This window comes from Cryptococcus neoformans, chromosome 6, assembly GCF_000149245.1.
Source record: "Cryptococcus neoformans var. grubii H99 chromosome 6, complete sequence".
NCBI lineage: Eukaryota > Fungi > Basidiomycota > Tremellomycetes > Tremellales > Cryptococcaceae > Cryptococcus > Cryptococcus neoformans.
This window is the reverse complement of record NC_026750.1, coordinates 962,291-987,189: the sequence shown is the minus strand read 5'-3', so window position 1 is coordinate 987,189 and position 24,899 is coordinate 962,291. Positions and strand designations below refer to the sequence as shown.

The 24,899-nt window shown below is 47.7% G+C and overlaps 8 protein-coding genes and 2 non-coding genes; 4 read left to right on the top strand and 6 right to left on the bottom strand.

The window, feature by feature from the left end:
* The first annotated feature begins 14 nt into the window (after window positions 1-14).
* On the top strand, window positions 15-2,259 carry CNAG_02177 (serine/threonine-protein phosphatase PP2A catalytic subunit). XM_012194604.1 has 7 exons: window positions 15-408; window positions 805-888; window positions 945-1,244; window positions 1,301-1,499; window positions 1,548-1,719; window positions 1,768-1,831; window positions 1,882-2,259. The coding sequence occupies exons 1-7, from the start codon at window positions 316-318 to the stop codon at window positions 1,888-1,890; spliced, it is 921 nt and encodes a 306-aa protein (XP_012049994.1). The 5' UTR covers window positions 15-315; the 3' UTR covers window positions 1,891-2,259.
* A 42-nt stretch (window positions 2,260-2,301) lies between these two features.
* Window positions 2,302-5,655, top strand: CNAG_02178 (hypothetical protein). XM_012194605.1 has 10 exons: window positions 2,302-3,039; window positions 3,090-3,260; window positions 3,311-3,448; window positions 3,506-3,745; window positions 3,806-3,897; window positions 3,945-4,489; window positions 4,546-4,715; window positions 4,775-4,985; window positions 5,037-5,431; window positions 5,497-5,655. The coding sequence occupies exons 1-10, from the start codon at window positions 2,413-2,415 to the stop codon at window positions 5,617-5,619; spliced, it is 2,712 nt and encodes a 903-aa protein (XP_012049995.1). The 5' UTR covers window positions 2,302-2,412; the 3' UTR covers window positions 5,620-5,655.
* On the bottom strand, window positions 4,364-5,612 carry CNAG_12581. Its single transcript, XR_001045867.1, has 2 exons — window positions 4,764-5,612; window positions 4,364-4,705 (listed from the first exon to the last, which is right to left on the bottom strand). It is a non-coding gene; the product is annotated as a hypothetical RNA (non-coding RNA).
* Window positions 5,656-5,886: 231 nt separating the features above from the next.
* On the top strand, window positions 5,887-8,949 carry CNAG_02179 (hemolysin; the record flags this gene model as incomplete). Its single annotated transcript, XM_012194606.1, has 14 exons — window positions 5,887-6,104; window positions 6,159-6,315; window positions 6,371-6,484; window positions 6,541-6,677; window positions 6,726-6,798; window positions 6,849-7,055; window positions 7,110-7,293; window positions 7,349-7,367; window positions 7,430-7,448; window positions 7,501-7,576; window positions 7,628-7,984; window positions 8,053-8,225; window positions 8,283-8,556; window positions 8,603-8,949. 14 exons carry the CDS (start codon window positions 5,887-5,889, stop codon window positions 8,947-8,949), a joined length of 2,355 nt encoding a protein of 784 aa, XP_012049996.1.
* CNAG_02180 (phosphate transporter) lies at window positions 8,149-12,801 on the bottom strand. XM_012194432.1 has 11 exons: window positions 12,410-12,801; window positions 12,305-12,355; window positions 11,192-12,251; window positions 10,669-11,139; window positions 10,220-10,615; window positions 9,789-10,172; window positions 9,548-9,735; window positions 9,336-9,494; window positions 9,148-9,279; window positions 8,591-9,092; window positions 8,149-8,544 (listed from the first exon to the last, which is right to left on the bottom strand). Exons 1-10 carry the CDS (start codon window positions 12,418-12,420, stop codon window positions 9,086-9,088), a joined length of 2,859 nt encoding a protein of 952 aa, XP_012049822.1. The 5' UTR covers window positions 12,421-12,801; the 3' UTR covers window positions 8,149-8,544; window positions 8,591-9,085.
* On the bottom strand, window positions 12,802-14,801 carry CNAG_02181 (dihydrokaempferol 4-reductase). XM_012194431.1 has 11 exons: window positions 14,495-14,801; window positions 14,259-14,400; window positions 14,140-14,195; window positions 14,003-14,095; window positions 13,914-13,943; window positions 13,816-13,860; window positions 13,681-13,766; window positions 13,481-13,627; window positions 13,327-13,410; window positions 13,180-13,277; window positions 12,802-13,126 (listed from the first exon to the last, which is right to left on the bottom strand). The coding sequence occupies exons 1-11, from the start codon at window positions 14,554-14,556 to the stop codon at window positions 12,929-12,931; spliced, it is 1,041 nt and encodes a 346-aa protein (XP_012049821.1). The 5' UTR covers window positions 14,557-14,801; the 3' UTR covers window positions 12,802-12,928.
* A 423-nt stretch (window positions 14,802-15,224) lies between these two features.
* CNAG_02182 (D-lactaldehyde dehydrogenase) lies at window positions 15,225-18,097 on the bottom strand. XM_012194607.1 has 8 exons: window positions 17,409-18,097; window positions 16,551-17,362; window positions 16,333-16,484; window positions 16,205-16,282; window positions 16,034-16,152; window positions 15,866-15,979; window positions 15,718-15,801; window positions 15,225-15,663 (listed from the first exon to the last, which is right to left on the bottom strand). Exons 2-8 carry the CDS (start codon window positions 16,749-16,751, stop codon window positions 15,371-15,373), a joined length of 1,041 nt encoding a protein of 346 aa, XP_012049997.1. The 5' UTR covers window positions 16,752-17,362; window positions 17,409-18,097; the 3' UTR covers window positions 15,225-15,370.
* CNAG_02183 (anaphase-promoting complex subunit 1) lies at window positions 17,650-24,362 on the top strand. XM_012194430.1 has 5 exons: window positions 17,650-19,399; window positions 19,456-20,468; window positions 20,524-21,041; window positions 21,092-21,294; window positions 21,346-24,362. The coding sequence occupies exons 1-5, from the start codon at window positions 17,835-17,837 to the stop codon at window positions 24,065-24,067; spliced, it is 6,021 nt and encodes a 2,006-aa protein (XP_012049820.1). The 5' UTR covers window positions 17,650-17,834; the 3' UTR covers window positions 24,068-24,362.
* CNAG_12580 lies at window positions 18,843-23,266 on the bottom strand. XR_001045866.1 has 3 exons: window positions 23,107-23,266; window positions 21,332-23,062; window positions 18,843-21,263 (listed from the first exon to the last, which is right to left on the bottom strand). It is a non-coding gene; the product is annotated as a hypothetical RNA (non-coding RNA).
* CNAG_02184 (hypothetical protein) lies at window positions 24,060-24,841 on the bottom strand. Its single transcript, XM_012194429.1, has 3 exons — window positions 24,554-24,841; window positions 24,426-24,488; window positions 24,060-24,370 (listed from the first exon to the last, which is right to left on the bottom strand). The coding sequence occupies exons 1-3, from the start codon at window positions 24,674-24,676 to the stop codon at window positions 24,182-24,184; spliced, it is 375 nt and encodes a 124-aa protein (XP_012049819.1). The 5' UTR covers window positions 24,677-24,841; the 3' UTR covers window positions 24,060-24,181.
* Window positions 24,842-24,899: the final 58 nt, after the last annotated feature.

Sequence of the window (24,899 nt, the reverse complement as noted above, 5' to 3'; positions counted from 1 at the left end):
GATGGAGCGAGTGCCTCCTGCGGGAAAAATCGGCGTTATGTGATGGACGCGCGTAGAGTGACGCCGTGGTTGCTCCAGTGATTCGAGGTGTCTGTGTATACGGCACTTCCTGATATTTGTCTATTTCGTGTTCCTACTTCTGCTTTCCTACTACTTCCGACATCCGCTTACAGCGACACCAAGCGCAGAACTATATTGCACAGTACTCAGACATCACAGCGAAAGAACACGAGGAAGACTCTGGACAAACGCCCAAGGACCTATCAACCCAACCCCTCCTTTCCTCAAAGCAGCGTCTTAGACAGCTAGAGCAAGATGGCGGCCAATGACGATGTGGATGCCTGGATCGCCCAACTGATGCAATGCAAGCCTCTGAGCGAGCCTGAAGTAAAGAAGCTATGTGATAAGGTACGTGAGGACCTTTAGATTATGACGGTCGGGGTATCAGCAGCAGCTATGTTGTGAAAAGGAAGGTCTATAGGTGCTCGTCCTTGGAACCTAGGACCAGGCATATGTGATGGCAGCAAGTTTCGGCTCGCCAAGGTGAATGAAGGATAGTGAGCGTTGAGGACTCTTCACCAAAAGGCTTGGGCGGGAGTTGATGGGCAGCAAGCAAGCTTGTATCTGATGGTACTAGCCACGCTCCTCCTTCCTTGGAAATATGGCGTGTATTTAGTAACCTTGGCTGCTATCAGAGGTTCTCAAAGAGTTTGGTTGAATAATGCTGACGAGTAATTCCTCAAATTTCCTATCCCTCACTTGATCCCATGCGTGTGTTCACGATGTGCTTCTGCATCCTTACAGGCACGAGAAGTTCTGATGGAAGAATCCAACGTTCAACCCGTGAGGTGCCCTGTCACGGTCTGTGGTGATATTCATGGTCAATTCGTGAGCGATTTTACATCACTTGATCCAGTTGCGCACGAACCTGACAATCGTCTCAGCACGACCTTTCAGAACTCTTCCGTATCGGTGGCAATTCTCCCGACACAAACTACCTTTTCATGGGGGATTATGTTGACCGAGGATACTACTCTGTGGAGACCGTCACACTTTTGGTCGCGCTTAAATTGCGGTACCGAGACCGTGTGACTATTTTGCGTGGGAACCATGAGTCACGTCAAATCACCCAAGTCTACGGTTTCTACGACGAGTGTTTAAGAAAATATGGCAATGCCAATGTCTGGAAATTCTTCACCGATTTGTTTGACTACCTTCCCCTGACTGCGTTGATTGACAATCAAGTGAGTGATCTGACGAAGAATAGTTGCCTATGGGACTTTACTAAGTGTGATATCAGATCTTCTGTCTTCACGGTGGTCTGTCACCGTCGATCGACACTCTTGACCACATTAGATCTATTGACCGTATTCAGGAGGTTCCTCATGAGGGCCCTATGTGTGATCTTCTTTGGTCAGACCCTGACGACAGGTGCGGTTGGGGTATCAGCCCTCGAGGAGCTGGCTATACTTTCGGCCAAGATATCTCTGAGGCTTTCAGTAAGTGGCACTCTGTTGTTACCACTGGCCTTCAATTAATAGTTGTAGACCACAACAACGGCCTTACATTGGTCGCGCGAGCGCATCAATTGGTCATGGAAGGCTTTGCCTGGTCACAAGAACGAAATGTCGTCACCATATTCTCAGCCCCCAACTATTGTTACCGATGCGGCAATCAGGCCGCTATCCTTGAAGTGGATGACGCGCTTAAATACACCTTGTGGGTCGTTTCCGGTGGTGTATATCAACAAACTGACGAAGCCGACAGCCTTCAATTCGACCCCGCGCCTCGGGCTGGTGAGCCTCTCGTGACCCGTAGACCCCCAGACTACGTAAGCGCTTTTCAGCTTGTATATTCTGCCAATACTAATGCTCTATGCAGTTCCTGTAATCGTTATCATCCCGAAACATTTTCTCAATCTCCCTTCGTTACGATATAAATTTTTGCAGTTACAATATACCCCCGGACTTGATCATGTCATTGTTTTCGTCCTTCGTTATTATTAATCTTCAACCAACGAAGACAAAGTTGCATATCCCAACAAGTAATGACGGCTTTTTTGTGTTTGACATGTAAAAGAAATTTGAAAGATAGCAGACAGACAAGGAAGGCGCAGTAGTTTAGAAATGGTATACACCAAGATTTGAAAGCAGTTACATTTTCCTCGAGCATGCAGATTGTTTCGGCCTATTGCGTACTTAGTTTATATGGATATGAGTAGAGGATTTGACATGAATGCAAGTGGAAACTGGTCTGGAAGCAAAAAATCAACACGAACAAACTCGACCCACCATTGGAATGATCTCGCTGACCACGCGCCTTGATCGCCCGACGAAAACGTCAACATTCATCTCGATATCGTGTTGCTTTCGCCTACCAGAGACATGCCCAGCTGCCAGCAACAAACATAATATGTCCCGCTCTACTACGCCAGCTTATCAATTGCGCCGTCCTGCCCTCAACATCTCCTCAGCCCCCGCCTCGTCAACCGCGTCTCGCGTCGGCACACCGCCGTCTTCGAACACGGCCGCAAAGCAGGTGGTCTCGCTTGATGAATGGGAAAGTAAATCACCCTTGAGCAATGAACAGATTGGAAGTATAGGAGCTGTAAAGACAAGGTTTGGGGAGAGAGACTTGCCAGAGAAATTCAAGAACGAAGGGCCGTCAGTCGATACACCGGTTGGTAACCACCTCCATCCTCCATCATCACAAGGCCCTTCATTACCCAGTACTCCTACTCCAAAAGATTCATCTTCAACGGTGGTCGTTCCCTCTCCACCATATCCTAAGTTGATCAATACTCCCCAACAATTCCTCGACCATTTTACACAACTTACACTGTCGACCGAGCATGAACAAGATTCTCTCTACCGCGATCACTTGTCAGAAATTGCAGGGTTGAAAGAAAGATGTGACGCATTGATAGAACTCTTGGATGATGGCGAAAAGGAGGTGAAAGAGATGGAGAAATGTCTAGCGTATGTGGAAGAACGAAGTGAGAGCCTAAGAGGTGCTTGTGAGGATCTCCTCGAAGAGCAGGTAGGTCGTGTCTCTCTATACAGATGACAGTGAAAGTTGATAAGATATAGACCCATCTTCTCACACATACATCCCAACTGGCACATCGTTTAACGTTCTTTACCTTCCTTGAGAGTGCTACTCGTATGCTCAACAATCCCGGAAATGATCTCGTCCTCAATCCCCAATTCTTGCCGATGGTCAAGCGGTTGGACGAATGTCTCACATATCTGGGCGAGCACGTAAGCTGGCTAAATTATAGGGGTAGGAGCAAAGCTAATAACGGAGAAAGAGAGACTTCAAAGATGCTGAGGTATATCTTTTACGATACCAGCAATGTATGACTAGAAGTATGGCCTTGGTTAAGTTGTACTTCGTTGGTGTTATCAAGAATCTTGGTCAGGAAGTGGGACGACGTCTAACGGATCAGGTCAGAGCTTTAGTTCATTGAAGCATCTCTTTTTTTGCCGTCTCTGACACCTTGTAGTCATTATCAGAAACAGCTACCCAAGCCTTTATTTACACCAAATTCATATCTCTATCTGCTACGCTTCGGCCGCTATTGGCGGAACTGGAACAACGTGTCATCTCAAATCCGGATGAGCTCGGGTCACTTCTTGTAGAATGTCATACGGCGTATTTAACCACAAGGAGAAATTTGATGGGTCAACGAGTTAATGCCGAAATTGGAAGGATGGATCCAGGCAAGAGCGATTTGGTCGATCTGGTAAGCGGTCCAAGTTATGAAATGTCATAGAGGATGATGGTTAACTTCCATTTCATCTAGGCAAGATCGGGATGTAGCTACTTGAAGCAGACTTGCACAGATGAGTTCAATCTATTCAAACATTTCTTCCTGTCTGGTGAATCTCAGCTCTAGTATGTCAAAATTACTTTTTTGTAGTGGCATCAACTGACAGTTGTAGTGATTTCCTTGAGAGCCTCTGTGACTATCTGTATGACCACCTTCGCCCTCGAATTCTACATGAGCCGTCTCTTCAGGTTCTTTGCGGAGTGTGCACAGTCCTCCAAGCACTGATGGTCCGCGAGGTCACCGACGAAGAAGATGAGGAATCAACCATCTTTACCCCGTCATCCACCCCAGGATCATCACACTATCCCGGCGGCGACGATTACTTCTCGTCTAGACCTCCAATGTATCGATCCGGTTCTTCCCGTAACATTCTTCACTCTCGTTCACAGTCCATCCGGCGAGTATCGAGCTACGGTTCGCATCGGTCGAGATCTGTATCATCGACTGCTCTTCTATCGCCCAGCACACGTGCCGCAATGATCAAGTCGAGAAAGAGGAAACCATTCGCTCGATTGCATATTGAAGTGCTGTTGCGCATGGTGCTGCAAGACACACAGACCAGACTAGTCTTCAGAGCTCAAGCGCTGCTCAGTGCAGACGTGGAGTACTATGTACCGAAGGAGGGAGATTTGGACTACCCCGAAAGACTCAAGCTAGGTAACTTGGAAATGCATTTGAAGGGGAATGGCTGCTCATGTTTTAACTATCGATAGGTTTGCAAGGTAACAAGCTCGTTCCTAGGCAGCTGGCGGTATCGTTGGATGCCGAAGACGATGATGAACCAGCCATTCTTGAGTTACCTCCTGCAGAAGCTCAAAAGAGTTGGTATCCTCCTTTGAGAGTGACTCTTTGGGTCTTATCCTGTTTGCATACCTACGTTGATGTAAGTTAGCTCATTTGGATGGAAAAAAGCAAAAATAAGACCTCTTACCGCTTTGACAGGCCGTTGTTTTTGAGGATCTTGCTCAGGAAGCGGTAACCATGTGTCGTCGTTCTCTCTCTTCTGCTTCCGATATGCTGGTAGCTAAGAAGGGTAAAAACAAGAACATGGACGCCAAGATGTTTTTGGTGAGGCATCTCTTGATCCTGAAAGAAATGACGACTGGATTGGAGTTGGGCAAAGCAAGGAGACAAGAATGGAGTGGTCTTGGAGGTCAGTTGATATATGCAGCTTTTATTATCTGGTAGCTGACCCAATTGAAAGACTTCTTGAAGTCCTTACTTGACAATGCCTCTTCTCTCTTGGGCTATCAACGAGGTACCGCTCAATCTAACTTCGTCCCCGACGCTCGAACGGACATCGATCGCGCCCTCAAAGCATCATGTGAAGATCTCATCTCTCTTGTCGCAACGCGTGCAACCTCTCCTTTGCGCACTTTTCTTGATAAATGTACGGCTTACATCGCGAAGTCGGCGGCATCGTCAAGTTCGGCCAAGACCGACTTGTCGGCACAGGAATTTGCAACTTCTGAAAAGGTGAAGGAGGTGCATGAGCAATTCAAGTCAGTCTGCACCACAGAAGTGGAGGAGTGGAAGAAGGAATTGAGGATGTATTTGTTAGATGAAGACACCGTTGCGGTGTTGGTCCCTCCAGCCTATGTAAGTTGCTATACTAGACGGGGACGAGGAAGTCAAGACATCGCTGACACTCATGATTTCTTTAGAACGCGATTATTGATGGCTATCGGCAATTCCACGATCTTATCAGAGCCGAGTACGATTTTATCACTGCGGCAGGGATTATGAGACCGTCAGGAGTGATGGATATGCTTGAAGCGGCTTCGTAGAGACAGGAAAGATGCAATTATTTTGAATATGACGAACGTGCCATAATAAGGCTCGACACAACCTTCCTGACGGACATCGGCCGGTCTCCGACGAGGCACGAAGGTCCGAGGAGGCGCTTCTGTCGACGATGTCACTACCACGCAAGATGCGGTATATATTGGTTTCCGAGATCTGTTCGAAGTGTATTTTGGGTTTGCTTTCTCTTCCTTCTTTCCCGTACACCTCGTACGCACGGCGTACCCAAAACATCGTATAGTACAGCAAACATGCCCCCTCTCGTGCGTCGCTCCCCAACTAGCTCAATCCCCACCCTCCTTTCTCTCACGAAACTCGTACAACTTGTCCCACGATCAGCTCAACAATGGTCCTCCTTCGGCGCATCTGCCCCGCCAATTGAGCCAGAAGACCCTCCTGACAGTCCTAAGTTTTGGTGGAAGCTCGGCCTGAGTGTGGTTCTTGTGTTGGCCGGTGGAGTATTCGCCGGGTAAGTCTCTGCATTGCCTTAACCAAAGAAGATATTGATCAGTGGAATGTACAGTTTGACTTTGGCTTTGATGGGTTCGGACGACTTGAATCTTCGGGTGCTCTCAACGTCTTCTTGCAATCCCAAAGAGCGCAAAGCGGCGAACAAGGTCTTGAGGCTTCTTGCCAGAGGTCGACATTGGGTATTGGTCGTGTTATTGTTGGGTAACGTCGTTAGTACTTGCTCGTTCGATTTAGACCCCAGCTCATTAGGCCAAATTACCCCAGATTGTTAATGAATCGCTACCCATCTTCCTCGACGATGTTCTCGGTGGTGGACTATCTGCGGTCATCGTGTCAACGACAATGATTGTCATTTTTGGCGAGATTATTCCTCAAGCTGTAAGTGTATCTGCTTCTCTTGTGACAGAGCTTTTGAGCGCTTATTATTGCTGAAGATTTGTGTTAGATATGGTCTCTCTATTGGCGGCGTCTGTGCACCCGTGGTGTGGGCGCTCATGATTCTCTTCGCGCCCATTGCATGGCCGATCGCTAAGCTCTTGGACCATATCTTAGGTAAAGATGAAGGTCATACGTAAGTCGACCACCCATTTCCGAGACTGGGGGTTAATCCAATGTTCAGTTATAAGAAAGCAGAACTCAAGAGTTTCTTGCAGTTTCATCGCGAAGGCGAGGAGCCGCTGCGTGACGACGAAGTGAGCCGTTCTTCGTGTAGTATGGGATTCATATTGATCTTTATTGCTAGATTGTTATCCTCAACAGTGTCCTTTCGTTGAATGATAAACATGCCAAGGAAATCATGACTCCTATTGAAGACTGCTTGATCCTTCCTTCCAACAAAATTCTCAATCACGATACTATAGATGAAATCCTGATGTCTGGGTTCTCTCGAATCCCCATTCATGAGCCTGGTCAGAAAGACAACTTTATCGGAATGCTCTTGGTCAAAAAGGTTCGTATCATCTTCTATACCACCAATATTATGAGAAATCTGATATGTTCATAGCTCATATCTTACAATCCCGATGATGAATGGCCCGTGTCCAAGTTCCCCCTTCTTCCGCTGCCAGAAGCCAAGCCCGAAATCAACTGTTTTCAGGCGCTGGATTACTTCCAAACTGGGCGAGCACATCTTTTACTCATCAGCGACACACCTGGTCAAAGGGGAGGTGCTTTGGGAATCGTTAGCTGTGAGTAAAATCTGCATACTTTGCTGAATGGTGGCTGAGGAAAAAATCTTTTCAGTGGAAGATTTGATCGAAGAGTAAGCAGTCTTGTATACCCTAGCGTTGTCCTTTTCATTATTGACCTTACATACCTACCAAGGATTATCGGTGAAGAGATTGTGAGCACATTGTATAACAGCATTGTATACATATCACTGACGTGGTGTAAAGGTGGACGAGACGGATAGATATCAGGACAATCACTCTAAGAAGGCGGTTAAGAGGTCTGGTACAGCTGCTGTCATGCGTGAGTACAATTGCTTTCTTCAATGGTGCCGTAATTCATATTGTTTGTTAGGTGGCATTATCGAACGTCGCCGAGTTCTAAACGCATTCAGCCGAGCTCCGTCTCGATCCGATCCTCAGACACCTGTTGGCCTTAGTGGCCCCGATGGTAAAGGAGCCAACTCGACCAATGGAATCCTTGTCCAAGTATCTGAGGGATCCCTCATCGCTGAGACCGTTGATCTTTCCAACGACGGTGTGACTGCTGCGGCGGATCCCTCTAGACGATTGGTGATCAGTGCGGCTGAACCCATGAGCCCTATACAAGAGATCAGTTCTAGCCCGGATATCATGTATGAAGCTATACAGAATGGAAATGGAGAGAACGGTATTCAGGAGGGAAATAAAGATGATAAGGATGATAAGAGGAGTTAGTTGTCACATTTACACGAAAACATGTATCCACACTGCTGTATGCTCATGATAACCGGTGACCAGACGCTTTAGATCGAGAAGCAAAAAATGGGTCAAACGTTGAAGTTGAAGCATACCCAGATCACGAGAGTTTTGAGACATCCTGTAAAGCATTGGTGAATAAGTATCGCCTGACGAAAGAAGGAGAAGTTGGACCGGGGAGAACGAACAAAGGTTGGGAATGGAAGGAACATAAGGTAAGCCGTCGGCAAAAGCTATATAAGGTGATCGACGTTTACAGATCCCTGTCCCAGTTTGTACCCCACCAAGGATATCTCTACCGCCGGATCGTACGTTACGTACCCTCTACCCTTGTCAACTATCCTTTGGGCCAAACTGAGTTGGATCAATCGGCCAATCAAACCAATGATGATGAGGAAGATTTAGAAGACGCAGAAGACAGCGCCCTTTTGCCTCAACAACAGGATGTATCGCGGTCAACCCGGGTTAAGATTGAGATCGAGCAGTATATCGTTTACTCTAAAACTTATAGAGTGCCCATGTACTGTTTCAGGGCTTGGGATGAAGGTAAGTGCGATTTTTCTCACTTGATGATACTTACTCATCATGCTAGCTGGAGCGCCTCTCTCCATCTCTCTTCTTCTCAAGTTGAACATCCTTCGCCCTTCTTCACCTCCCCAGCCCCTGGGTTTTGGCGACTTCGGAACTGCTTTGGACACCCTCATGCTCCCTCCTGAGAATTTGCCAGGAGAAGACACGTCACCTTTCCCCCTTGTACAGTCCACTGAACATCCAACGACTGGAGAGCTCGTCTTCAGTGTACATCCTTGTAGAATTGGCGGGGCTGTTGAAGAAATCTTAAAGACAGAAGGACTGGGTAAAGGGGCTCAAGCTAGTTTGGAATGGCTGGAAGTTTGGATGGCGATGACTAGCAGAATTGCCGACTTGACATATGCTTAATTACATATTCCCACGGAATTTTTGTTGCATCGTTTGTATCCAGCATTAATAGTATGACCAGTTAATCGTCCGCTGCAGCCGTGCCATACACTTCTCCTTTTCGGTTTGATTCCCACACAAGCGCATGCTTATTACCTTATAAACTAAGAGCATCTCAAGAATTAGTTTGGCCTATATCTAGCAGTTCGATCAACTTACCCTAGTCCACGCATAATGGCATATCCTACTGTCACGATGACAAACATTGCCAGAATCGACGACAAGATACCATTCTTCAGGAAATCAGAAGCGCCAATGAAACGCTGGCCAAGCTTGTTTTCTTGCGTGATGCTAGTGACAGTTTTAGCAAACATAAAGGCATGGGAGAAAGCTGTATGCTAACTCACGCAGTCATGTTAGGGAAGCCAGAGACGGGAAGGCCCATACCAGCAGAGCAGATAAGTGCAGTGGCCATGATGAGTAACCTCGGGTGGGGTTCTTCCAAAGAGTCTCCGATACGTGTTGCGATGGGTACAAGCAGGACGGCGGCAATAGTGTGTGAGATGCTAATGGCAAGCATTAGTTGGCCTTATGTTGTAGGTGTAGAAGGTTTACTCACAATGTAGCGATGACCAAAGCCAACATCGAAAAAACGATGAGGATAGAGTAAAGCCCCATGCCTTCAACGAGACGCTCGAGAAGATTATTGAGCATGTCGAGCAGCCCGGAAGAAAGGGTAGCTTTACCCAGGGCAATACCACCCATGGCCAAGAAGACGATGGACCAGTGGAACGAATGGAAGTCCTCCTGTACAAGTGACAGCATTAACGTCAATCCCTAGTGTAACCCAGACAACGTACCTTTGATAAGATCCCGGTGCCGAAAAATGCCAAAAGGGGGACAATCGCAATGACACCCATATCGCCTACCCAATCTTCCAAACTCTTCTCCGCGCACCATAACAAGATCGTCAATGCACTGACAGCTAACACGTAATAATGCGTCACAGTGAGTGGGTCGGTGTTCTTGCGCATCTTGGGGATTTCAAGGTCAGACTCCCATCGATAGTTGATGTGCAGGAATGCCCAGATGAGAACGACTGAGAGGGAGGAAACGGGAATAGAGATTGCAAACCATTGAAGCCATGAGAGAGGTGGGTCCATGGAGCCGAGGGAGATGAGATTCTGAGGGGAGGAGATGGGAGAAGCTTGACCACCAATGTTGGCAGCAAGGGCGATGGCAATCTGGTCCTTTGTTAGATACAAGCCACGGTAAATGTAAGATAACCCACGATCAAACACTTGGAGAAATTCGACTTAGGGTGCAATTCGTCGGTAATTGGTTTGATTAGGGCATAACACAGAGTGGGAGCCGCGACATTACTGATCCACATACTCGCAAACGTTGCCACGGACATCAATACAAGCAAGACGACACTTGGGTTCGACCCGGCAGCGTTCAAAATACGTGTAGCTGTCATGACGTCAAGTCGGGTCTTTGACAGCACAGCGGCGATAGTGAAACCACCAATAAGGAGCATAATGGTAGGTGAGAACATTTGGGAGAAGATGTATTTGGTAGCATCTGCTGCGCTGAGCCTTCCGTCTTCTCCATCCGATGAACGAAGGACTCGGAGAATGACAGTCAAAAATGGTACAGCAAGAGATGTGACGAACAAGGGGATGGCCTAAGTGATGTCAATATCAGCACGTTGACTCAATTATCCGCAAACTGACGCACTTCGGTTGCCCAAAGGATTATACAGAATACAAGCATAGCCATACAATTGCTTTCTTCCACTCTTTCGAGGGGCTGTAATTGTACTATCAAGAGTGACGAGACAGTCGCTAGAATGACCATGGCCGCCTTCATTGTCAGCCAAGTCGGCACTCTGAGGCTCCCAAATGGTGTCTTGAGTACATTTTTATTTGGCTCAGATGAGGCAATCTGGTCTGGGGTGACACTTCTGAAGATCCCTTCGGAACGATTTCTACCAGAGACCATCTGTGACCAAACAGTCTCGCGGTCGACAACCACTTTTTCTCGCAGTTGAGATCGAAGCTGCTCTCTCGCGAGGTCGTCATCGCCACCTGCAACGACACGTCGGTACAGAAAGAGAATACGAGCTAGCAATTCTTCGAGGTCTTTCTTGCTTGTTTCTGTCCAAGGTACGGATTGTAAAACCACTTCAGAGATGTACTGCTTCTTGAGCTAATGCTTCATCAGTATAAGGTCATACTGTGTTGATCTGATGATTACACACCTTGGAATCGGTGTTCTTATCGTACTTCTTCAAAATCTTTTCAAAAGCAGTCATATTCAACTCGACGTATTGCTTCAACGCATACGCGTCAAGCCACACCTTACTTATCCTTTTCTTGAGTCCAATCCTCAGGACTGTCGCATAATCATTATTAGCCGTCCAGACAAATATGGCTTGCTTAGCATTCGGGTCATGTAAAAACCCGTTTCTGCCTTCCTCGACGTCTCCTACAGAGGTAGTTGCCCAATCAGGAACAGTGGCTGGGTCCATCTGAACAAGACCAAGAGAGTGATAGAGACGACGGGGCCAGTTGAAGTCGCCCTCATGAGATGATAAGGAGGAGACGGAGGCCCTTCTGTCGTGCCCTCCAGGCGTTGTACGGATGTCATCAACGGATGACTCGAGATCGGACACCCTTCGTCCAGAACGGGGTTTAGGAACGCGTCCAGAAGCCGGCTCTTCAAAGTATGAGCTCGTCATCGAGTCCGACATCCTAGTGCGTGTAGCGCTCGGGCTTCGCAAAGGACGATAAGTGGGTTGAATGGAAGCTTCGAGGATGTCGGGGTCGCGAGGGCTTGGCAATGCAGCACTCTTTCGCCTTCCAAAGTTGAAACTGTTCCCAAGACGCCCAACGAAGGATGGCCTTGGTCGAGAAATGGGGGATCGTGCCCTGGTCGGGGAACTGCTGGGGCTGAGCAAGTTATCGGTTTCTCTTATGCTTGGGTTGTCCTGTCGCTCGCCCTGTCCTCCTTCCGCATCCTCGTTTTCTTCATCAACCTCCTTGATAGTGTCATCCTGCACCAGATCTCTTTCTTCTAGCCTTGCAACTTCTTCTTCCAACTGTTCAAAGGACCCTGTGAGCTCTTCAAACTTTGACTTGTAGAACTCGGTAACCTTGCTTCGTTCCTTATCGAGGGCTTGCGTGAAGTTTTCAGGGGAAGCATACTTTTTTGAATCCCGACGCAAAGGAAGAATGGCAGAAGACTCGTCATTTTGATGTGTCGCTCGGTAGGATGGGTCAAGAGGAGTTGAAGGGAAGAGCTTCTTGAGGGCGTCATAGCTAGGTGGAGTGGTGTTAGGACATGGACGAGATATAGAGGCGGAAAGATTTACTCCACATAATAGTCCCACCATTCAATGTTGCTGTTGAGCTCGAGGAGAGTACTGGTTTAATGGTATCAGATATATATCTATTGGATGCAGTGATATAGAACATACCCGAACTTCATCTTGTCACCGTTTCTGGGTGCTCTGCGTGCGAGTTTCCAAGTCCAGTAGGTGTTTTTCTCCGAATTTCCTTCGTCTCCCTCGAGTCGGATGTGGGGATTGTGGGATAGTGGTAAGAGCTGTATGCCCTGTACGTCTTCCCCGTCTTGGGATAGGGAATGGAGGAGGTTGCGGAGGGGAGAAAGGAAGCGTGCGATTGAGCGAGTCACGATCGATGAGGGATACGGACTACGCCGTGCTTATCCGCCGCGGGGTCGTAGTGGTGTATGCAGAGGGTGACTTGTAAGGGGAATATTGGATCAGCGACTAGTGGTATATGGATTAGAGCCTCGTTATGGTGCCATGGATGTGATATAAAGGCGGTTAAAACAAGCAAAGCTGAGCTCGCAACAGCACGCTATATTCCATCTCACTTCTCCGCGTCGCTTCACCAAATAACGCCAAGGGCCAAGCTAAACAAATACAGCAGATTCATCTTCCATTTTTACTTCTTTCTTTAATACAGACGTGCTAAAAATTGAACCTCGCCCTCAAGCTCTTCGCCATGTCTCTCAATGTCTCATCCTTGGACCTATATGTCACCCCCAGCACTTTTTCCGCCTTCGATCCGTCCATGTGATTGCTTTCGTCAATAAGCTTCTTCCTATAGGCTGGATCGGCGTTGCCCTTGGCAACACCTTTCAAGTCGGGACACGTCTCAGCGAGGGCCTACAATGATCGAGTCAACCACTTTTCCATTACTTTGCTGGAAAAGTGTTTACAATGCAGAAGTCGTTACCACTATATGCACCGTTGCCAGTAATAAACCTTTGGCCAGCAGCTTCCGGTACGACGAGGGCGCGAAGGTGACCCAAAGCGCCTGGACGATTAAGCTTTGCAAGTTTAATTCAAAGAAGCATCATGCTCACAATCGCGGACATCAACATAATTACCACCAGCCTCGGGCAAATTCTTTTCTGTCTTCTTGCCGATCATCCAGTCGTAAAAATTGGCTACATGTCAGATGCGTATACTGTGAGCTGACTCTTCTTTTCAGGGGAGAAGGTACTAATCATCACTAACCTACAGATGTGTTGAGGGACTCGGGGGAGTCGCATTCATGTATGATAGGACCGAGTACCAAAGGGGGGTTAATAGCGACTCCATCGAAGGCCGGCTTCTCGTCCTCGAAGAACTTCCAGAAGGCTTTTTCGGCAAGAGTTTTGCTAGCTAGATGATGTCAGCCTTGGAGGCAATTAATATGGATTAAATATATTGCAAACCTCGATACTTATTCACGCCATCAGCGTCTCTGCCTTTCTCCTCGCAGACCTTCAGGCTGACAGGATTCCAATCGGCCTCCGTAAAGCTGAAAACCATCAGAACAAATGTATTTCCCTGTATAAGTTCTAACTCACGTATGGGGAGGCTTGAGATCGGAATTAACGATGGCCGCCACAGAGCTAATAGTAATGTCAATTTTGTCATGCTGTACAATGTGATTTGTGCAGCTTACCTTGTTACTACAACCCGCTTACAGTAGGGGCTAATGTCGATGTCAGTGTCCTTTTTTGATCTTACTTGTAAGACAGCATGGGTACCCACTTGTTCTTCTTGAGACTCTCAAGGACTCCCAGGGTACCCTTCTTAGCAGGCTCGAACAGCTCGTCCAACTCAACTGCATTGAAATGGTAAGGACTATAGACAATATGAGCGGTTTTCTCGTCATCTCAATGGCTTACCTAGCCATGTGAGCTACTGCATTCACACCCTTCACGGCTTCATCGAATGCCCCTTTCTGTACATTGAGCGTCAAACCCCTTCCTCGCACTGTGACCATCATGCAGAGGGCGCAACATACCTGAGCGATATCTCCGACGATTACATATTCAAACCTTGCCTTTGCATCCTTAAAGAGTTTGGCAAGGTATTCACCCTTTGACTGACTCCTGACTGTACCTCGTACATTGAATCCTTCTCTCAATAGAGCATCTACCGTATGGCTAAGACGATCGTAAGCAGGCTACTTCTGCGCTGACCTTCACGGTCTTATTCCTCGGCAAACTCGCTGTCGCGTTTCGGGCCGATGGTACTCACACGGCAATGTAACCAGAAGCACCGGTAACGAGCACCAAAGATCCAGGCTGTATAGCGGGCATGCTTGTAACTGTTTCGTCTTGTGTGCAATAAGTCTACTTGAGATATTGTATGCAGCAGATGTGGCGTTTAAAAGAGAATTGGTCTGCCATCGGTGGGTTTTCTTTATACGACGCCGGCAGCGCGTGGTGGAGGCCGTCGATGTCCCACGCCACGAGCTCTGCGTGGGGAATCATTCCTCCGACCACAATAAATGGTGGCATGTGCTTTGTAACAGTGTTTATGTCCACGAGCGACTGCCAGGTAGAGGAAGAATAATAAATAACAAGAAATGCCAATGATGATGAGATTATGACAGATCGGATGAGCTGTTAAACTTATGTATCTTTTTGTCCACATTAATGGCTCTTTTGCATGCAAGATTGTTCACCCCATGCATAACTTCATGTTCTTTATTTAATACTTGATTGAAATAATTAATGACATTGAGTTCGAGAATGTACGACGATGGCAGACTCAACATCTTTGTTTATATGGCTGCATCCATTTATTCTCTAAGGTTCAGTGAAGTGCGCAGCACTGTGCAGCCTCCGTCCGGCCACCAATCCAATAATCATGGCACTGACCCCTTCAAAATGGATTGTTTCCTCATTATTCTACGAGGCTTTCTCTTTACTGCGTTTTCAAGCACAGCGTCGCTTGCGTAATACTTTTCTTCACTGTACATAACAACAGAAAACAATGAATAAGAGTGCGTGTAAGGGGGTCTTACGATGGCCCGTGGTGCATAATCATTGCAAAATATAACTATGTCCTATATATAGCCTTCTGACATATTATTTCTAATTACTCTCTGTACTTCTTTCCGATCGTCCGTTAGAACTTGTTGAACCTTTTCCTCAAGCTCTCGAACATGTCAACAACAGTTTCTTCAGGGGTGTGGTATTTGATACCAAGCACCTTCTCAGCTTTCTTGCCATCGAAGATATCCAACTCCTTGCAAACCTCGTCGTGAGTACCGGACTTGCCAACGGGAACATTCTTAACTTCAGGGAAACGCTTGTGGAGAATGTCGGCATAGTCCTGACCAGCGAGAGGACCAGCGCTAATGATGAATCGCTGGCCACCTGCTTCGGGAACAGTGAGAGCACGGACATGGCCCAAGGCAACTGAGTGGTACCATCAGACACAGGTTTTGGGGCTCAGCAGACGAAATAACTTACCTTCCTTCACATCAACCCAGTTGCCTATGGGACTGGGAAGGTCCTTTTCGGTCTTCTCACCAGCAGGCCAAGACCAGAAGGAGGCTTTGAAAAAAACTGTCAGAGGACGATCACTTGGAATAAACTTGGAATAAATTTGCGCACTTACCAACAGAGGTGTTAAGTTTCTCGGGCTTGTCACATTGGTGGATCACTTCACCAAGGACATAAGGAGGGTTGATAGCAACAGCATCCCATGAAGGCTTTTCGTCCTCAACGAAATCTGCGCGTTCAGCTTGAGCAAAAATCCCCTCTCATTTCATACAACCTAACTCACTCCACAAAGCCTTCTCAGCAAGAGTCTTACTGGCAAGGTAGGAGTGCATGCCATCGGCCTCGGCACCCTTCTCTTCGACTTGAGGAATAGAGTCGACGTTCCAATCAGCCTCAGTGTACCTAGCCAGGTCATTAACCATTGTGGATATAAAGTAATGATCATGACGCTTACCTGAAGGGAGACTTCTTAGAGATCGGACACATGATGGCAGCAACAGAAGACGTAATAACAACCCTTTTCACCTTCGGGCTGAGGTAACTGTTAGAACTGATTACCCTCGTAATGTTGCCTGTGCTCACTTGTTCTTCTGAACACTCTTCAAGATACCTGTGGTACCTTTGACGGCAGGATCAATAAGTTCCTTAGGGTCCTTAACGTTGGTTACATAGAAAGGAGAAGCAAGGTGCGCAACAGCATTAACGCCCTTGACAGCTTCGTCGAAGATACCATCCTACAACACACTTAATGTCAATTCTCATCATTTCGGACACAACGCGCTAAGACAGAGCTGGCCAACCTTAGTGATATCATCGACAAGAACGTATTCGAACTCTCCCAAACCCTGGAAGAGGTTCTTGAGGTATTCTCCCTTCTCTTTGGACCTGACGGTACCCCTGACACGAAATCCTTCCTTCAAAAACTCTTTGACGGTGTGGGATGCAATGAATCCAGAAGCACCAGAAACTAAGATCAAGTCTCCCTTAGCGATAGCAGGCATGTTTGTGCTGTTATAAGTAGTAAGTTTTGTATATGTTAAGAGAAAAAATTGGAAGATACAAGAATCGGTAAGGATGTGGAAAAGGAGTTAAGCTTGTAACGAAGGCGTAGCTATTTATATGCAGTCATCATCCTAGTCGCTTGTCGCTTATATGATGATCCAGACAGTGCTACGTAATTAACCACAGCAGTACTGCGGTAGCGAAAAAAGCGTCGATCGTCCGAAATCTGAGGCGTTCCTTACGTCAGTATTGCGCCCATCCATAGTATTACGGAGATAGAGTGCTTGACGAAGCCGCCTGTGACCATCGCCGACGTTGTACATGTGGAGGACAGGCGGAGGGAGGGAACAGCAGTGATAACGAACAAGCATAAAGCACATTTGTTGGTCTTTCGATCGATGTTTGGACCTTACATTTGCCAACCCTCGGCCGCCTTTATTTGCTTCCTTCCCCCCTCCCCTCTAACTTTAACTCCTTAACTCTAACTCTTTAATCCCTTTTACCTTCTGCTTTGCCGCCTCGGCCTGTTGCTTCCTGCCTAAAGGCCTTTTCGGCTCGTGGGCGGGGTGTGTCAATATTTTAAGACGACGGAAGAAGTTGCTATCATTTCCTGCGACATCGTCATGGCAAGACTTGACTATAAAGTCACTACATACCGCATGAGAAGCCATGAAAGAAGCGGCCATCGGCCCAACGGCATGTGGAGCATCTTAAAATAATCGAGATCTTTGCAGTAATAAGCTTCACTACGTAAAAGTCGGAAGATGATGGAGCAAAATAATAAAAAAGTGGAGGCAGTTGCGTCACAGCCCGTAAACAAGGTGGAGGCAAAGTGGAGGCAAAGTGGAGGCAAAGTGGAGGTAAAGTGGAGGGGATATGAAAGGCTGAATAAAAAGCACGGAGCTAAACAATCACTCCGTAACAGGGCGGAGAAGAAACCAATCTCCACTACGCGTTAGCTTCCACCGACGACGCGAAGAGGGCAACTACTAACAGCCAGCTGCGTGACGCGAGCAAAAAGGATAAACAGTAGTACTCAAAACAAACTACCTAACCTTCCATAATCTCTATAAGCCTAGGAGATGCTTGAAGCCAGCCTACTGGGCCCCGCATCATCTCCCGGGCAGCTTTTATCCTCTCGGAGTTTTGCGGGGCCAAGCTGTGATCTTCTCCGAAGCTCTTTCCCAGTAACCTTTCCTGGACACGATACTTACGATGCTTACGGACAAAGTCAGAATGAAAAGCCAAAAGGTCGCGTAATTGCGGCCATAGAAAGCGAATCCGGCCGAAGTGATGAATGGGCGGAAGAAGAACTGGTATGGTACGATAAGACCGTGGTTTGGAGTCAGGGCGCCGAACTTTTTAGGCGGTTTACCTTTGAGCACGAGAGCGAGGTTGTTGCCTTTGCGTGTTTCGCATGGTTCAAATCTGGAGAAGGACAAGATAGTTCAAGGAATCACAACAATGTGTCAGCCCGGAGCTCTGCTGTTTCGGAGACCTTCGGGCCATTCCATCGCTCGCAGCACATGGCCTGGGGAGGCCCTCGTTCTTCTTCTCAACCCCGGTCACAACATCCTCAGTTGGAACGCACATTGGTCATTTTCCTACAGACACGTGCACATGTCTATTACCAATGCGGCGAGGATATTACAGTCTATCTGCCTTTTAATGTGGACGGTGCATGGGGTCTGCCTGACGGTGGGGTCCTTATCCAACGTGAGTTGGAAAAGCGCGAGTTGAGGAAAATGAACAAAGACAAGAGAAAGGCTGGGAGCGTCTTGAGAGGCATGGCTGATCAGAGTTCTATGTCTGTATTGGATGATTTGATGGATCTGGAAGACGAGCCTGGGCGGTCCTTGCCTCGACTCTACGTCTTAGAAAATCCCTTTGACGAGCTTAAGGTCGCTGTTCACGGGCAGGTCGAGGGTGGTTATGGGTCCAAACCTTTCCTATCATCCCCAGCGCAACCTCTGGGAGCAACTTCGTCCGTTCTATACGTGTCGCCGTTGCCCTATCCCTTCGTCATTACATACAATCAAGAATCGGGCGAGTTTGTGATATATCGGCATGTTCGCATCCACGCGGCCCCTGAGCACCTCGCTTCTACGCCTAATCCAAGAGCTATGCGGCCCGAAGAGCTTCTTAGGCAGCCTGACAATCGTCAGGTACCTGTACAGCCCCATCATGGTCGTCCTTCTCTGCATCGCAATACTTCATCGTTTGGTCCCACAGCTGGCGACCGAAGATTGTCAAGCGCTGCTGACCCGCTGGATCGTACTCAGCGACGTGCACCGCGTCTGTCACGTGGCCCACCACCCGATATAGCATCCACCGATGAACTACAGGCCGTCCTCGAACCTCCTTCCAACATTCCTGCCACTAGTGTTGGTCATCGGCGTAGTCGAGGCGTATCTTTGATGCCTACTACGACTCCCCGACCATCCTTTCCTGAAAGCAAGGGACGCACTTCGACAGCTGCGTCATTCATCCTTCATGACATAAACAGACCTCAAGCTAAAATGGCACTTCACGTAGCCGCAGAGAAAGACCTCAGAGAAACGACCATGATGATGGGCTTAGAAAGAGATGAAGTGGGCGTCCGAAGCGAAGTGGTGTTTCATGCGCTTGCGACCTGGAAGCAGCCATTGTAAGTTAACCGTTCATTTTAAATAACATCCTTGTACTGACTGCCACTTGGCATAGTACGGTAGATTTAAAGCAAACTAATGTCTTTTTGAGCGACAACGAGAACCCACACCACGTTGTCATTAACATTCATGTCACCTCATTGTCGACACTTCAAAATACGTCATCTCAATTATGCTCCTTTGACGCAACCTTCCGAACCGGTCATTCTCAGCGCTGGGTCATCAAGAGCCTTCCACCCATACCTTGCCGGTCTGCCATTCCTATCCTTTGTAGCCGTACCCCAATCTTCGCATCATCACCTCGACAAAACATATACGACACAATTATCCTCCCTCTTGGTGATGGCACTGGCCCGCAGCTGGTGACCACCGGTAGAAGACAGTATCCCTTTTCACTCCCAACCAATCTATCGAAATGCTATCGATCTTCTCTCAAGCCTGCCAAATTCGTTGATCCACTGGGTTCGCGCTTCACCACTGTCTACGCGAACGGAGAATCTATACGATTCTCTGCTGCTATATATATCCGCCATGAACTCACTCAGCGTTGTTTGGAAGCTTTATCCGGCATTCTGAGTGAAAATGCCTTCGTTGAGTTCAAACTCGAGCTACTGTCAGAGCTTCAAGCACTTCCCAGCTGCCGAAGGGATGATCCAGATGCGGTCTGGAAGGTTTTTGAGGAAACCTTGACATCCATGTCTGGACTTCAGGTGGAGAGGCGCACTTTCCCTAAGATGAGCAACATTGTACAAGACAGTACATCGTCTGTAGACGCTATTACTAGGCGCCTAGCGGCTCGCCTCAAGTACAAGCAAGTACATTTGTCCTCGCCATCAGAGTACCGGCAAATTGCCTTCAAGACTTCTATCTATCAATCGTCGCCCGGCATCTTACTTTCATTACACTTAGTAGCTCAAGACTTTCGACTTTCCTTATCCCGCAGAAAGGATCTGTCCCGAGTAGTGAAGTTGATAATCAAATTTGCTTTACAGATTGACAATAGGGATTGGGTGGATTACTGGGAAAGAATCATGCCGGTAGAAGTTACCAATCACGTGCAAGTCACAGGTATGAAAGACTTCTAGCTTTATCAGGACATGAGTGCTGACCAGGCTGGTCGCAGGTGGAACATTTGATACCCATATTATTGACCAGTTTGATACGCCCCCTGATATCATGCTGTCCTTATCGCGTCACCTCGCATGCTCAACCAAAGGATTCCCAATGCCTGGTCGCATTTTCAAACCTTCAGGTCGTAATACCAAAAGTGTTCATACTTTTAAGGATAATTCGGACGAATTTGACCTGTTAGAACCATGCCCGAGGATCGCACTCATAACTTCTATCTATAAAGAGCTTGGGCCGTCAATCGATACGCAATCACAAAACTTACCGCTCTCTCAGCGCGCAAGGAATGCCCTCAAAATTATCATCTCGAGAGTTCCCAATGCCGAGTGGCTGCGTGATCTGCCCCACGGAGTGTCTTTGCCAATACTTGAAATTTTGCGGGCATGTCAGTATTCACCAGAAGACGACTGGACGAGGGAAATGTACATCCTAATAGGAAGACCGGATATGGCCATGAAGGCAACGAGAGACAGATGGTATGAGGATCTTGTGAAGGATGATTGGCCAAGTGGCGTAAGTGCTTCTTTCGACTATTCGGGAGGTATGCAGCTGATGGGAATCAGCTTGGGCCGGAACGGTTGCCGACCATTGGTCAGATCATGTCACAGCCCGAAGCAGGAAAGATGGACGCGAAACCAAAGAAGAAAGCGCCACTGATTCTTCCCCATGTGCGCTTTGGAACAGACAGAAGATTACAGGAGGTGGAGAGGATTATGCAAACTACGAATTTGAGAACTGTGTCGTTGTCAGAGCCCAAAGGAGCAAGGTGAGCACGGTCATAGTAATTCGGCTTAGTAACTTACCCAAAGGCCCCCAGTGCCGATGATGTCGCCCGATATCAACAGTCATTCGTCAATACGCTTGCCAATCGCACACTATCTATCACTGTGGGCCAAGGCATGTTTGAATACGGCACTCGTGTGACTACCATAACCGATGTTTGGGAGATCCCCTTCATTGAGCTGTCTGTCAAGATCACGCCGGGGAATAATGTCCTCAAAGCGGAGATTGTTTCAGACAGTGCTGAGTGGCCTTGCTTCCATAACGGTGTTTCTGCTGGGCTGTCCATATCACCCGATTGCAAGGGTATCGACAGCTCTTGGATAGTCTTCAACCGCCCGCAAGCTTTGAATTCGGAGCATGGAGGTTTTTTACTTGGTCTGGGTTTGACGGGTCATCTGCGGTCGTTGTTAACTTATCATGCGTTCCCCCTTATGGAACCTCGGCATGATTTCACCTCTGTGGGCCTACTTCTCGGTCTGGCCTCGTCATATGCCGGCTCTGGAGACCTTCTCATCACCAAAATCCTTTCCCTTCATACTCATGCCCTACTCCCTCTTGGATCCATGGAACTCAACGCCTCACCCATCATTCAATCCACTGCATTGGTTGGGCTCGGCCTTGTATATGTAGGTAGTCGGAACCTTCGTATGGCAGAGGTTGCTCTGAGCGAAGTTGGTCGGCTGGATATGCCCAACGTTCCAGGTTTCGGAGAATATCAAGAGTCATACTCGTTCTCTGCTTCCATAGCGTACGGACTGATCATGCTTGGGCGTGGTGGAAGTACAACGAGTGAGATAGACAGAAAGATGTTGGCTCAACTACGACGGTGCATCGTCGGAGACATGACATCGCTAGACTCATCCAGAGGAAGACCAAGTTTTCCTGGTGTGGATATCAACATCACTGCTCCTGGTGCGACGCTGTCGTTGGGCTTAGCGTATCTTAAAACCATGCGTAAAGATGTTGCTGATCTATTGGAGATCCCTCAAACAGCCTTCAGTCTCGACCAGGTCAAGCCAGAGTGGTTGCTACTTCGCACTTTTGCGCGAGCTCTTATAATGTGGGATAGCATTGCTCCGACAATTGCTTGGGTGGAAGAGCAAATACCAGCTTTTGTCCTTTTGGGTATAAAGGATTCCAAGCAAACACGAAGTCCTGATCTAACAACTGAGCTCGCTTATCTTAACATCATATCTGGGGCAGGCCTTGCTATGGGACTCAAGTACGCTGGTACAGCCACAGAACTGGCACATAACACGATTCTGTCGCTTTACAGCACATTGGCCAAAGCCGTATCAGGGCAGGGCATGAACTATGAGGGTCGCATAAAACGAACCTCTGCTAGGCAAGGCTTGAATGTTATAACGATAGCGTTGGCTGCTGTCATGTCTGGAACGGGAGAGCTGGGGGTCTTGAGGAGGTTGAGGGTAAGCCACGGTCAGGAGGGTGCGGGTGTGAATTACGGAACCCACATGGCCATGCACATGGCTTTGGGGCTGTTGTTCCTTGGCAGAGGGCAATATACCCTTGGAAATTCAAATCTAGCCATCGCTGCTATGGCCATCGCTTTCTTCCCTCGCTTCTTGCCGAATCCCTCAGATAACAAAGCCTATCCACAGGCATTTCGACATCTTTGGGCACTTGCAGTTGAAGCAAGATGTCTCACGGCACGTGATGTGGAAACGCTCGAAACTGTCTATCTTCCGGTCAAGCTTCGTTTCCGTGAGGGCAGTTCTGTGCGCCAACAGAGCCTTATATCTCCAACTCAGCTCCCATCCTTCGATCGACTGCTCACCATCGAAGTTGATTCACCCCGATATTGGCCAATTAGAATCGATCTCTCCAATCCTCGCGATATGGAAAATCTGATTCGCACAAGGACGATATACGTCAAGCGCAAAGCAGGATTTATAGACTATGATTCAGATCCTAAAGGTAACAGGAGCATATTTGTGCGAGTGGGCTCAATGACGGGTATCGATCTGCATTACGATCTAATAAGTTCTGGTGCGCCGCCTAGTGTGGCTCAGAAAGAGGTCAGTGAGCTTGTCAGAATTCACTCGGGCGATGCTTCCCTGGTGGGATTGGCGAATCATTTTACAGATGTGTCGGGTGATTTCGGCAATGGAATCGGTGCTTATCTCCGAACCGTCATCATCGAATGTCTTGCACTTGACAAACCCCATCTCATCAACGTTTATCTCGAAATGTACTTGTCACTGCGGCGAGAGGCTGCCCGATCACGAGACCCCGCATTATCCTCAAGCGAGATATTTGATGGCATGGAAGATATTGTGCAATTCGGGCTTATCAAGAGCTTCTACGATGAACATTATGAGAAAAACTTTGCCCAAGTCAATGCTACTGGCGAGAAGCGCTTCGCTCTCGTTCGACATAGTTTCATCAATGCAGCAAGGAGGTCCATTTTGGAGTCATCGTCAGAGGAGACTGAAGAGTCACATAGAGCGATCGAGTATATGCTGAAGGGTTTAAGCGCGTGGGAGTCAGACGCGAGGAAGATTGCGAAATGGCTGGCAAGGAACGGCGTGCCCCCGCTGCCTTTGTTGGAGGCGCTTAAGCAAAGACTGTATAGGAAGGGGTTGGCGGGTACAGAGATAGAATTGAAAATGAGGAGATCCGCAGAGAAGTATTGGGATAGTGTTGTGAAGTCATACAACCAAGGGCCCGCGCCAGTGTATAAAGGAGACGTTTGGAAATTATGTAGTATACAACAGATCATCGATCTCTGGCAATAATAATAAATGCATAACATTCCTCTTTACGCTTTACATTACTTTACAACATACAACGAGATACTGAGCATTCCGGATGATCCTATCGTTTACTTATCTTCTCGTCATAACGCCGGCTTAACAGGTTGTCGTTGTGGAGTTGGAGTTGGAGTGCTGTGGGGCCTTAAAGTGAGTCGTGAGAGGATGGGTTGGGGCTTCAGCCATGCACTCGGCACAGTGGTAGTCATAAATGTGGTTTTTAAGGTTAAGGATGGAGAAAGAAGGCTTGTTAGCTTTGATACAGCCGGGACAAGCGAATTGAATGCACTGCCAGAATAATTTCGTCAGCACGTATCATGATGCGTAGTTCAAAATGTCTTACAGTAGAATGGCATTCGACTTGCTTAAGGGAGGAAATAGAAGTGGCGAGAGGACCGTGGCAAAGCTAAAATAGTCGGAGGCCGTCAGCGATTATCACTTCTCGACTCGACCTTGTCCTGATTGACTGACCTTGCAAGAGGCTGGCATGTTTACTACGTTGGAAACTGCTTTGTCTAATAGAATATGAGTTATAAGTTGAGAGCTGAGTTGGAACTTATTGACTGTCGCAAGCTGGTTCAAAAGCCCTCTCATTTTATATGTATGCTGCCCCACCTACTCCGCAGAGCATTGCATCACATCAGCTCCGATAATCCTTTCACCATCCTTTCGACTGTTCCTTCTTTCTCCTATCAAATCGCATCAGTTCCCAGAGACCCAAACAGCAGACGATTGAATGCTCTTTTATTCTCCGACACGGACTGAACAGGGCTCGTGAGAGGAGTTAAGATCGGTGCTGGGAAGGTGTATCAGGTCA

What these genes read in the sequence shown, in the direction of transcription:
- CNAG_02177 (XM_012194604.1), top strand. Translation starts at nt 316, where the DNA reads ATGGCGGCCAATGACGATGTGGATGCCTGGATCGCCCAACTGATGCAA. An exon ending in TAAAGAAGCTATGTGATAAG is followed by an intron (nt 409 to 804) that starts GTACGTGAGGAC and finishes GCATCCTTACAG; the next exon opens with GCACGAGAAGTTCTGATGGA. An exon ending in AGATATCTCTGAGGCTTTCA is followed by an intron (nt 1,500 to 1,547) that starts GTAAGTGGCACT and finishes TAATAGTTGTAG; the next exon opens with ACCACAACAACGGCCTTACA.
- CNAG_02178 (XM_012194605.1), top strand. Translation starts at nt 2,413, where the DNA reads ATGTCCCGCTCTACTACGCCAGCTTATCAATTGCGCCGTCCTGCCCTC. An exon ending in AGAGCGATTTGGTCGATCTG is followed by an intron (nt 3,746 to 3,805) that starts GTAAGCGGTCCA and finishes CATTTCATCTAG; the next exon opens with GCAAGATCGGGATGTAGCTA. An exon ending in TCTGGTGAATCTCAGCTCTA is followed by an intron (nt 3,898 to 3,944) that starts GTATGTCAAAAT and finishes TGACAGTTGTAG; the next exon opens with TGATTTCCTTGAGAGCCTCT.
- CNAG_02180 (XM_012194432.1), bottom strand. An exon ending in TAATCCTTTGGGCAACCGAA is followed by an intron (nt 10,616 to 10,668) that starts GTGCGTCAGTTT and finishes GACATCACTTAG; the next exon opens with GCCATCCCCTTGTTCGTCAC. An exon ending in GCACCGGGATCTTATCAAAG is followed by an intron (nt 9,736 to 9,788) that starts GTACGTTGTCTG and finishes TCACTTGTACAG; the next exon opens with GAGGACTTCCATTCGTTCCA.
- CNAG_02181 (XM_012194431.1), bottom strand. Translation starts at nt 14,556, where the DNA reads ATGCCCGCTATACAGCCTGGATCTTTGGTGCTCGTTACCGGTGCTTCT. An exon ending in GCTTCTGGTTACATTGCCGT is followed by an intron (nt 14,401 to 14,494) that starts GTGAGTACCATC and finishes CGATCGTCTTAG; the next exon opens with CCATACGGTAGATGCTCTAT. An exon ending in TTATGTTGATGTCCGCGATT is followed by an intron (nt 13,278 to 13,326) that starts GTGAGCATGATG and finishes TTAATCGTCCAG; the next exon opens with GCGCTTTGGGTCACCTTCGC.
- CNAG_02182 (XM_012194607.1), bottom strand. Translation starts at nt 16,751, where the DNA reads ATGCCTGCTATCGCTAAGGGAGACTTGATCTTAGTTTCTGGTGCTTCT. An exon ending in TTGTCGATGATATCACTAAG is followed by an intron (nt 16,485 to 16,550) that starts GTTGGCCAGCTC and finishes AGTGTGTTGTAG; the next exon opens with GATGGTATCTTCGACGAAGC. An exon ending in CTGGGTTGATGTGAAGGAAG is followed by an intron (nt 15,664 to 15,717) that starts GTAAGTTATTTC and finishes GGTACCACTCAG; the next exon opens with TTGCCTTGGGCCATGTCCGT.
- CNAG_02183 (XM_012194430.1), top strand. Translation starts at nt 17,835, where the DNA reads ATGCTTGAAGCCAGCCTACTGGGCCCCGCATCATCTCCCGGGCAGCTT. An exon ending in AGGATGATTGGCCAAGTGGC is followed by an intron (nt 21,042 to 21,091) that starts GTAAGTGCTTCT and finishes GATGGGAATCAG; the next exon opens with CTTGGGCCGGAACGGTTGCC. An exon ending in TCAGAGCCCAAAGGAGCAAG is followed by an intron (nt 21,295 to 21,345) that starts GTGAGCACGGTC and finishes AAAGGCCCCCAG; the next exon opens with TGCCGATGATGTCGCCCGAT.
- CNAG_02184 (XM_012194429.1), bottom strand. Translation starts at nt 24,676, where the DNA reads ATGAGAGGGCTTTTGAACCAGCTTGCGACAGTCAATAAGTTCCAACTC. An exon ending in ACATGCCAGCCTCTTGCAAG is followed by an intron (nt 24,489 to 24,553) that starts GTCAGTCAATCA and finishes CGACTATTTTAG; the next exon opens with CTTTGCCACGGTCCTCTCGC. An exon ending in AAGTCGAATGCCATTCTACT is followed by an intron (nt 24,371 to 24,425) that starts GTAAGACATTTT and finishes TTATTCTGGCAG; the next exon opens with TGCATTCAATTCGCTTGTCC.